General features: G+C 44.5%; 1 protein-coding gene across 1 annotated transcript in view; it reads left to right on the forward strand.

The window, feature by feature from the left end:
- Positions 1-12,027, forward strand: part of LOC139764179 (uncharacterized) — an 89,362-nt gene that overhangs the window by 67,833 nt on the left and 9,502 nt on the right. The window contains exon 13 of the mRNA XM_071690737.1: positions 6,092-6,282. Within this exon, the coding sequence (XP_071546838.1) occupies positions 6,092-6,282 (191 nt within the window). The remainder of the gene's footprint in view (positions 1-6,091; positions 6,283-12,027) is intronic.

Raw genomic sequence — 12,027 nt, forward strand, 5'->3', positions numbered from 1 at the left:
TAAGAACAGAGGACTGGGCCTTTGAGGGAAATCCTCACCTGGCCCCCTTCTCTGTTCCTTCTTTTGGAAAATTATATATATATATATATATATATATATATATATATATATATATATATATATATATATATATATATATATATATATATATATATATATATTTCAGATGTTATAGTTCAAAGTCTCGGCCTGAAACAACAAAATGATACCACAAGGGTGAAATGAACCAGAGCCACAGTCCTCGTAATAGAAAAACATATTGACCCTGTCATATTATTTCATACGGTGTTTCCCAAACTTTTTGGACTGCCCCTCGTATCCTCTGCTTTACGACGGAATCTGTTATTATGAAAACGAGAAATAGCATAGACCAGAAAACAACGGTTACTAATAGCATGTGATTTATATTTCGAAGAGGGGAAAAAAAATGTAAATATGATAAAGATCATGACTGAAGTTCTGGTTTAGAATGTATACGTGAAGACGGATTTTTCTTATGCTTCCCGTGTGGAGGTTTATCTGCTCGGATGCCTGAAGTTTTAGATATTTGCACAGTAAACCCCATGTATGAGGCTTATGACTCTATGTGATATCTTGGTATACACATCAATCCGTTATTACTGATTAGTAAAAAAAAATATATATATATAACAGAAATCACGAACCAAATACCCAATCCATGCAAAAATGACCACCACGCTGGTGGCAGGCCATAGAAATTGTTGTACGGGTGGGGTTCGAACCCCCTCCTCCCTAAAGTGATTCACGGTTTTACCCACTGGTCTGCATGGTGTTGAAAAAAAAAAAATGTCACTCCGGTACAATGACTTCTGACCATTTGCCTTTTATTTAGCTACCGTTCCTGTTTTCCATCAGCAGAGGCGCTGTGGTTGTACCGCCTCACAGTGGTGGTGGTGGTGATGGTGGGATGTGGGGGCTCCTCACTGATTCCCGTGATGTGGTAGTCTACTTAAAGTGCATCGGCCTCCATGGTGCTGAGGTCACGGGCAACACTGCCCTATACAGTGCTGTGACACGTTCAGTAACGCTGATCTTGTGCGGTACTGTGGTACGTTGGTAACACTAGCCTCTATGGGTGCTGTGGCACGACGGTAACACTGTTATGTATGATGCTGTGACAAGTTGGTAACACTCCCGTATATGGCGCTGTGGCACGACGGTAACACTGGTATGTATGATGCTGTGACGTGATGGTAACACTGCCCTATACGGCGCTGTGACGCAGGGGCAACACTGTCCCATGTGACGTACGGTGTGATCCACCCTCCAGTGCGATGCACCGTCCCATATAATACACCATGACGTACTGGGCCATGTGATTGGTGCCATCCCGTATGACGCCCCCGTCCCACGCGATGACGCTACTCTCCCAGGTTGCAAATCCGCCTGGGACGACTCAGTCTTCCGTGTGACGGTCATCACAACCGTGTGGTCATGGGCGCACTGTGTGTCTGTGAGTCGTGGCGTCGTCGTGAGAGAGACACGACCCCAGCAGGAGGAGCCACCCCACCCCAGCAGGAGGAGCCACAGCGGCATCCTTCATCGTCTCTCTTTGTCGCCCCTCCGAAAGAAAACGAAGTACGCGACGTGCAATATGACTTAACGATGAGAATGGGACTCTTAAGTGTTAGTCGGGTGGGGGGATACCTTCATTAACCATGCAGTAGACACGCGGGAGGCACTGTGGCCCGCCCGCCCCGCATAAGCTGGTGATCTGGGGCGCTTATAAGCTCCTGTTGGGGGAGGAGGGGAAGGGGCGAGCCAGGTCAGTGGCACTCAACTACAGTACATGGCAGCCATAGTCTGAGGTCTTTTGCTTTTGGCTTTGATTCTGAGGCGGAAATAAATCCAAGTGCACTGGGAACTGTTATCATATATTCTCTCTCTCTCTCTCTCTCTCTCTCTCTCTCTCTCTCTCTCTCTCTCTCTCTCTCTCTCTCTCTCTCTCTCTCTCTCGTCACAGCTACTTACACGAAAGTCTAATGCAAAGTGAATAGAAGGTGTGTTTTTCCTTGATACTTTTTTTTAAAGGTATTTGACAAAATAAAGCACAGCATTTTTAACATAGAGAACGTAGGTAAAAGGAACGTTACCAGGGTTAAATATAGATGGCTCGAGGGAGTTTTTAACCAGCAGACAGTTCGAAGTGTCTGAGGAAGATGCCCTATCTTAGGTACCACAAACAAGCCCAGTGATGATAACAATGATATCAGAAATCGACAGAGAAGCAAAAGAAAAGTAGAGTAAGTATACCTGCTGATAACGCCAAAGAGAAAGAAGCACTGGAACCGTAGCTGATCCAAAGGAGATGCAAAAAGACTTCGACAAGACCACAAATGGGCACAAGTGGACCGTGGAGTGGAAAGAAAGATGGGTTTAGGCAAGTAAGTCACGGTACAAGTGAGAAGACACGGGTGACACTGTGGTACGTATCCCCCCCTAGTAGGGAAAACCACAGAGGGTGAAACAAATGTAAAATATTCGAGATGTCACCATAGAATACTGAGACGATAGCACTATCAAGCCAAATAATGAGTGGCATGATCTTAAAATCCTTCACAAAAACAAAAGTATATATATATATATATATATATATATATATATATATATATATATATATATATATATATATATATATATATATATATATATATATATATATATATACGATCTTAACCTGACTACAAATTATAGGCGTAAAGAAAAGCATATTGAACATGAAATCCCCCGAACACGGAAGACACAAAGTTATCATGTCTGCGAGAACATCTTAGACAATATCAAAAATACGTGCAAAATCCAAGCCAGTAAGCTCGAACGGCTACTCGGTATACTACTAGGAAAAATAAGAAACGTGCATGGAACCATCACAAAAACATCTAAAAGAAAACTTGACATATGGAGGAAATCAAACCCAGATGAACAAGAGGCCACCAGTGTTTCATAGCTGTGGGGAATATTTTTATTCGTCGAGAACAACGTGCGGTGGGCGCTGTGCAATGTCTCCAAATCACGACAAAGTATTTCGCAAGTACTCTCTCTCTCTCTCTCTCTCTCTCTCTCTCTCTCTCTCTCTCTCTCTCTCTCTCTCTCTCTCTCTCTCTCTCTCTCTCTCTATCTATCTCTCTCTCTCTCGGTAAAGTATATAACTACTCACCTCAGTACAGTTGGTGAAGGCAATAACTATTCGTGAAACGCATCGATATGTGTGTGTGTGTGTGTGCGTGTGCGTGTGTGTGCCGAATCAATACGATGAAACGGTTCAGAAGTACAGTACGCGTTGGGAGCAAACCAAGGCATATGAATGAAGGGAAGGCGTTTTACACAGGTTTATGAAAGTCAAAACGCTTTACGAAGGTCATTAAAATCCAGGCTGGTGTTGGCGGGGTGTGGGAGGCGCTTGGCTATATATACCAAAAAGACATCATCAGTGAACTTGAGTAAACATTCAGTATCATTATCGTCATCATCGTCTACAAAACCCACGACTTCTTTTAGGAGGCTCCTGCACCTTCGAAGCTACACCATGAAAACATGACCAAGGGAGGGGAAATGATGGGGTTCCTTTCGAAACAAAATAAGTCCTTCAAACGAGATTATTGTACTCCTCATTGTCTGTTGATAACGATACAGCCCTACGGAAGGTGACTCCTCAGGTCGTGATGGATCCAGTTATAAGGCGATGGTTTCTCGCTCGCGTATACAGATGTTCCTCGACCTACGATGGGGTTACGTTCCGAGAAACCCATCGTAAGTTAGGGGTCATCTGTAAAGGGTTCAACGGATGGTTTGTATGTGTGATAAGGCTCCAGGTGGGTGTGAGCACAGTGCATGTGCTTTAGGGGAAGTGACAAGGGACTACTAAACAGGTAAAGAGATGGAATACGAATAAGGAAAATATATTTACGTGAATTGAAACTTGTCAAATAAGTTTTTTGTTGTACATGACCGTCATCAGACGGGCAGTCTGTCGCTGGACAATGTACCCACTCGTTTTCGGACGGGAAAATATATGTATGGAAAGGACTGACTTCAGAGGTGGTTGCTCAGAACGGCCTTGCCTCCAACTCTCGATCGAGAAGTTGGAGAACTGAGTGAGGGAAGACAGTGAAACGAAGAACGTAAACAGATTTTTCTCTAACACAGTGTTATTGAGAACCGTTTGAACAGAAGCCAGATGACGGAGTACCTATCTATCCGTGGAGATACTCGAAGAAACATTTGGTTCCTAACTTGGCCGGAAGAGTCATGGGGTAAATTGGTTTAGCGAACGGGGAAGATTATGTAATGCATACTGCCCGAGCGAGGTAGGTTTTAAGAGGAGGTGGTGCTAACCAAAAAATCAGGAAAGGTGACAAATGTGGGAACGTAAGGAGTCTGGGTAGAGTCTAATTGCTTGGGAGAATTGGTTATAAAGGGTAGAGAAGCTTTATCACATTATGATAGATGGTCTAAATCATAATAAATCACAGCATATGTATATATATATATATATATATATATATATATATATATATATATATATATATATATATATATATATATATATATATATATACATATATATATATATATATATATATATATATATATATATATATATATATATATATATATATATATATATATATATATATATACGCGCGTGTGTGTGTGTGTGTGTGTGTGTGTGTGTGTGTGTGTGTGTGTGTGTGTGTGTGTGTGTGTGTGGATTCTGCAAAGATGACTCTTGTGACAAGCGATATCAAAAGATAATGTTACTGACTCTTCATACCAATTCTCCCGTTGTCCAGAAGGACAGTGAACCGAGGGGCCCCGCCCTTCTTCCACCTGCAGGTGGTAAAAGAACTCGGTGATCAGAAGCTGAAGGAGTGCTTGCCCGAGAGCACGAACCTCCTTGCTCCTGGGAGACAGGAAAGAAACGACCAATTCAGTGAGTCACACGGTAGTTAATAAGCCTTTTATGATCCACTTAGCAGATTGCACCTCCATTGTCTCACACACACACACACACACACACACACACACACACACACACACACGAGAGCCCTCGTAGCAGTGCAAGAGTTGTCGGAGGAAGTGTCGGTGTGGGGAACTTTGGTTCCTGGTGTCGTTCCCTCCCTCCTCGTCCAGCACACACACTCCACATGTTGTCCACTGAGAGTATTGCTAGTATAAGGCCAAGCCGTATCTTTCCCCCGTATTTTCTTGCTAATATTTGTTCTGTTCATCTTCCATTTTCACCTGTATGTCTTGTTGATTATGTGTGTGTCTCCCAGCTGTTCATTGGGGAAAAAAAAAATAACTTCCAAGTCGTTCAATGATGTCTTCTTATTTCTTCCACAACATGCAGCATCAAGTCTTAGAACCTGTCCACCATCTCGTCCGCTGCTGCCCTCACACCTCACAAACTCACCTCCTCCCCTCAACTCATTGTCTGTACAACAGATCACCGCCCATCCCCCAAGTGTTAATTCTTCTCATGTGAGGAACTCAATGTCTCGAGTATCCTCCCCCCCCCCCCCCCCCCCAACCTCATTGTTTCCTCACACTCTCATTCTTCAGTCCACAGACTTTCTCGACCAAAAGTCTCTCACTATCTCTTCACCACAAACCACCCACCCCCCCACCCCGTCTCTCTTATTGCTTCCCCTTACTTCAAAAGACCCATCTCGCATTACTTGCCCTCATCCCAGAGCCCCTCTCTCTATCACTGCTGCCTCCTCCTCCTCCTCCTCCTCCTCCTCCTCCTCCTCACTCCCTTCAGAACCAGTTTCTTTTTCTCCTCCGCCTCTCTACTCTCCCTTCATAGACCATATCTCACCGCCACTCCCCGCCCCCTCCTCACTACCTTTCCCACCCTCCCTTCATCCCTCCCTCATCTCTCTCTCTCTCTCTCTCTCTCTCTCTCTCTCTCTCTCTCTCTCTCTCTCTCTCTCTCTCTCTCTCTCTCTCTCCCACACCACTAGTCTCATTCCACCGATGTTTCTCTTCCTCTACGCCACACTGCCTCTGCCCCTCTCCCCTCCCTCCAGAGCCCGTGTCTCTCTCACTGTCTCCCTCACTTCAGAGCCGAGGGGCGGGGGTGTGCAGACGGGGCTAGCCGCGTCTCAGGCCCTGTGGACGATGCGGGAGCCGGCGGCGGCGGCGGGTCTGCGAGTTCTGGCATGCTTATAAGTGGGATCCCTAAGCCCCCTGACCCGCCCCATACCCGCCGGACGCCTGACCAGGAGGAGGACCAAGAAAGCGATCATGCGCATGGTGAGTGGCTGACCGCGAGAGTAGGGGGAGACAGGGGGAGGGGCAGGGGAATTAGGGGAGGGCAGGAGCAGGGCAAAGAGGAGAGGTTTAGTGTATGTGTGTGTGAGAGAGAGAGAGAGAGAGAGAGAGAGAGAGAGAGAGAGAGAGAGAGAGAGAGAGAGAGAGAGAGAGAGAGAGAGAGAGAACATAAGAGAGGATACCATGTGAAGAAGAAAGGAAGGGAAAAGAAACAACAGGTGAAAAAGTGATGAGGTGAGAAGCGAGGGAAACGTGGAAGTGAGGTGAGAGGTGTGAGGGGTAGAGAGGAAGAGGAATGAGGAAGAGGAGAAGCTAGTGAGAGGAGGGAGAGGAGAGGACACGGAGAGGCTGTGAGTAGACGCACCGTGAACCAGTAAAGACAAGTGATCCTCAGAGGATGAGCAGTGCTGTCAAAATTATTAGATGTTCTTGAGGAAGGAAGTGGTGAGCTGGTGGCAGAAATGACGTGGTTGGAGAGAGTCATGAGTGAGCCAGAGGGAGAGAGATATGAGTGGCTTGGGGACAGAGGTGAGTGGGCTTGGGGAAGGAGGGGGGGGAGGTTGGTGTTGGAGTGGAGAATTGCAAGAGTTGGTCGGCACTAGGCAAGTGGATTAACACAAGGAAGTAGCCTTGAGAATGAGCTAGGGTGGCCTAGGGTGTGAGCTGAGAATGATAACGGCTGAGATAGATTGGGCTAGGAAGCCCAGTGAGCTAAGAAGGGTGTTGGGACAGGAAGGAGATCCGGGAAAGGCTGGTGTCCTCTGCCACCCGTCCTCTGGTGGCAGAGGACGGGTGGGCTGAAAAACGCGGTTGGAAGAGAGAGGTGGACAGATGAGAAAGCTACTGGGGAGGCGAGAGTGGACTGAGAAGACTATATAGCAAAGAGGGAAAATGGGTTGAGAATGTCAAGGACGAGTGAACAGAAAACACAGGTGGCTGGGAGGAGCTGTAGTGTGGGAAGGCAGGTGGCAAGATGGAGATGGCCCAGGTAAATTAGACAGGGCACGTGTGTGGCATTGTGTGGATAACATTAGCTGTACAAGGTGCTGGTGAACTGCACTCTTCTACACACTAATCTTAGACTTCTTAAAAAGAGAGGAAAAACTTTTTGAACTACTTTTTGCACGTACTTTTGCCCTCCTTACAAATCTCCCAGAGTCTCATATGAATATAGATACTTTGCTGTGTGTGTGTATGACTTACTTTATTCTTGGTATCTCTGCTTCTTCTGATATTACAGACATCCCAATCCAGAGAGAATATTTTAGATAGGATAATTCTTTGAGACTGAGAGCCTGCACTGGGTACCAGCTATGGGGAGAGTCTGCTCTGGATGTCGTCATTAAGGAGATAGCTTGCAGGATCCGTCGAAAGATGTCGCGGACGTTACCAATGCGTCTCCGACGGCAGGACGACGATGGCTCGAACGTGACAACACCGAAATAAATGCCAGATACTTTGAGGATAAATTATAACTGGACTTTGTCAGGATTTTGTAGACATACATCTCGGCACATGTTCAGTAGTTCATCCGAAAGGTGAAGGAGACTAAATCTCTTTACATACTACGCCAAAAAGTATGATTGATACTTTAGATCAAAGAGGACTACGAAGAAGACAACGAAGAGCTCAAGGATGCTAATGGGATAGGCTTGTGCGAGAGCAACAGCTGGAGGGTTTGGACAGCAGAAGACCTTCCTCGAGACTTGTTGTGTGGTAGAGGAGGTCACCATTCGATCTTTGTTACAGGAGCGATGTCCTCACTCACGTCAGGGACAAGTGGACACAGACATATTTGGATAAAGGTGGACCAGTCATCTCTTATTTCCTGCAGTTCTAAGAGACAGCAGAAGTGATAGATATAACACGTTTCACAGTGGCGGAAGTGGGAGTTGTCTCAGCAGAAACAGGTGGAATAGGAGACGATGTTCAAAAGAAAGCGAAATACGTATGTACAGAAACGTAGGTGAGGTGACAGAATATATATATATATATATATATATATATATATATATATATATATATATATATATATATATATATATATATATATATATATATATATATACGAGAGAGAGAAAAGGATATGAACTTATAAGTTTACATCTGAAGCTAGTAGCGTTACCTAAATGATATTGGTAAAGTTGCGTGCAAGATCAACACAGAAAAGAAAGTAAACAATTCTCAAATATGTACCACTCAGATGGCGAGCCAATGCAATGTACTGCAAAAGATAACCTCACACAAATACCGGCGGATAATGCCAGCATGGCTGTTGATTTACTTTCCTTTCGAGAGACATTGAAAGGAGGTGGGACGGCATGGTAATCTTGGTGGGAGGATAGGGTAACGTAGGGTAAGAGAAGGGAGAAGGAAGTGGGACGACATGGTAATGTAGGGTGAGAGATGGAAGGGAAGAGTCGATCGAGAGGGCGTTGAGTGATAGAACAAACAGCAGCTTAAAATATAGAGACGAGTAACGCACGCCATATGTGGAGTTAAAATTCAACAGTTTAGTTGAAGATTAGTAAAAGACCCAGCGAAAACTCCAGCTGTGACATATGAAGCGAAAAACCCGTGGAGTTTCATCACACCCAATGCTACGCTAGGCTAGAGGATGGAAAACATATGTGAGGTATGAGTTTATCAGAGATTCTAAAACTAAACTCTCAGCAATATATTCTTTACTGAAGACGAGAATACGAATATAAGAAAGTTTTGGAAAACGCATACGCAGCTCTTTCCAAGGTACAAAGAAAAGGGGGGTGTTGAAGGCGGAACACCCTGATTAGAAAATAGCAGTCATGCAACCTCCTTCCTCTCGCCTTGACGCTGTCAACCATCCACTACTGACCTAACTGTACTCCCCACCCACACCCAGCTCTCCTCACTCTGTACTCCGCTCTATCATGTCCGTGTTATGAACCACAAAACAGAACTTTGTAGGTACATTGTATATATATATATATATATATATATATATATATATATATATATATATATATATATATATTTGTGTGTGCGCGTGTATGTGTGTTAAATGTGGATGTTTATATTCCTCATCTTCAGGTTCTCTAACTACTACTTTTTCTTTTTTCAAATACCCTCTAAATTAGTTAGTCTATATGTATGACTCATATACACTTAGCTTCATTGTGTCAACAAATAACAACTGCCTGAACTATTCTAAAGGACAATTGCCTAAATATACCTCAACAGACCAATAGCTTGAAAGGACTATGACAGCAATAGCGTGAATGTTTGTCTGTATATCAATTGGCTGAATGTGTCGTTAACCAATCAGCTCTGTTAAATATCCTGTTCATCTGAGGAGATATGAGACAACATATTGAAATATCTCTGTGTTAGGTTGCAGGGCATGGGAGGGAGTGGTGTGGTCTCTCCACCCGAGGAAGAAATCAGTTGATCTTTTGTTTACATTTACCGTATCACGCTCCATGGGGCTATTTGGGAGGCGTTCAAGTAACCTCAAGCAGATTCGTATGAAACTCTGTCTCATCGACGGTGATAATGCAAAAACTTTACATCACCCAGTCTTGCAAAGCAGAGTCAGCATACAGCAGAATGCAAATATTCTATATTCAAATACTGTGGCATATCAAACCCAACGACATAAATTGCTCTGGGCAATTCTGGAAACAAAACTTGTTGCCTGGCTTGATATCTCCTTTGCAAACGTTTCGAATAACCTTTGTGGTGTTTACAGCATTACCATGAGCGTAACAAGTAGGGATCTGCTGGAATTAAAAAATCTGCTGAGTTAGGCTTCAAGACATTACCGTGGCAAGGTAGACAAATCGATTGATAATATTGGTGATGTAAGTTATCATGTATAAGTTCGATTCCTTACCAAGACTCGTTCATTATCACTACCATAGACACTGGCAAGAAATTAAAGAAACACTAATCTTCAACAAAAAGTTTGAAATACTTGTATTTTGCGTATGATAGAAAAATAACATAGATTTGGTACCGAAATACACAGCTGGGTAAGAGACGCTATCATAAAGCATCGAGTTCTTTGTAAATAATGGAGTATCACAAGGCTCGAAGTCTTTGAACCAATTTACTTTGTCTTCATACGTATCTGATCAGACCTTAGGTGTATCCAACACTCCATTTAGAGACGTTAACTAAAATAGGACGTTGAATAACATTTGAAGATCTATATATAGATTGCCCGGGATGACCTAAACAAACCGTCAATTTGGCCTGAGATGATTAAATGCAAAGTCCATTAGTGTTAAATCGTGTATTTTGGAAATAAAGTTATTAAATACGTGATAATTGCATAAATATTTGCTGACCTTCATGAAGCACAGCATAGAGGCATTTGTTAGTGATGATGCAAAAATCTACTAAACAAAGTGTATGTGTGTGTGTGTGTGTGTGTGTCTGTCTGTCTGTCTGTCTGTCTGTCAGTAGGGGCGGGGTTTATGTACGTACATGGAACTCTATCTAGGGCGTGCAAGTGTGTGGACTATTTTGTGAGTGTACATGTGTACATTACCGGTAACACAGAACTGTTCATTTGGGGGACATCAGTAAACGTGGGAGTGCCTTGGTGTATTTGTGTGTTCAGTGTGTTTGCAGGATGAGTCTGATTATATTTTCGCTAAAGGAGTGCCTCTACACACACACACACACACACACACACACACACACACACACACACACACACTTTTGATTTAGGCATGTAGCACCTTTGATGATATAGCCTCCATCTGTGGCCACTATAACTGTGTCAATATTTGGCGATAGTGTAAATGTGTACAAGATGAGTGTTTATGGACACCTGTGTACCTTCATTGTCCACAGAGGTGATGTGCCATTGTACATCACAGTGTTTAGAGTGGACCCGCTTTTGTGGTTTGTGACGCGGGTGTGGTGGCTCCCCCAACCCACCAACACGTCTAAGTGGTGAGTGACGCTATTGTGGTGACCCCCCCTTCCCCAACCCACCAACTCGTCTAAGTGGTGAGTGACGCGATTGTGGTGACTCCCTCATTTCAGATGCGTCCCTCTTGCACTTCCCACACACACACACACACACACACACACACTATCCGGCGCTCAGGGCTCAGTTATGAGGAGTACGTCTAATGGAGAAGAAAGTGGTGGTGGATGATGGATATACAGGTGGAGGGCTAAGGTGCTGGTGGATGAGGGACGTACAGGTGGAGGGGCGTGAAGGAGGTCGTGGTGGATGACGGTGGTATGGGTGGAGGGGCGAGGAGGTCGTGGTGGATGACGGTGACACAGGTGGACATGGCGAGGAGGTCGTGGTGGATGACGGTGGTACAGATGGAGGTGGCGAGGCTTAGTACAGAAGCGAGGAGGGTAAGGGTTGAGATGGAGGCCCCGGAAAGCACACGTGCTGGAAGGAAAGTTGGGGGCGGTACGAAAGTCAAAGGGGAAGATTGTACCCACGAGGGGTACTGGCGGTCTTGGGAAACACGTACGGGGGTTATAGGAGGCCTTAGGACATTCAGGGGTAAGGAAAGAGGTCTTGAGAAGTACAAGGGTGAAGAGGGAGATCTCAGGAGGTATTGGGATAGAGAAGGTGTTACAAGTTACAATTTATAAAAAGGGGGATCTTAGGAAGTATAGAGATAGGGGAGGGGGTCTTGAGAGGCACAAGGGTAAAGAGGTAAGTCTTAGGAGATGTAAAGATAGAGAAGGGGTCTTGGGAGGTGCAGGGGTAAA

The sequence above is a fragment of the Panulirus ornatus genome, chromosome 48, assembly GCF_036320965.1.
Source record: "Panulirus ornatus isolate Po-2019 chromosome 48, ASM3632096v1, whole genome shotgun sequence".
NCBI lineage: Eukaryota > Metazoa > Arthropoda > Malacostraca > Decapoda > Palinuridae > Panulirus > Panulirus ornatus.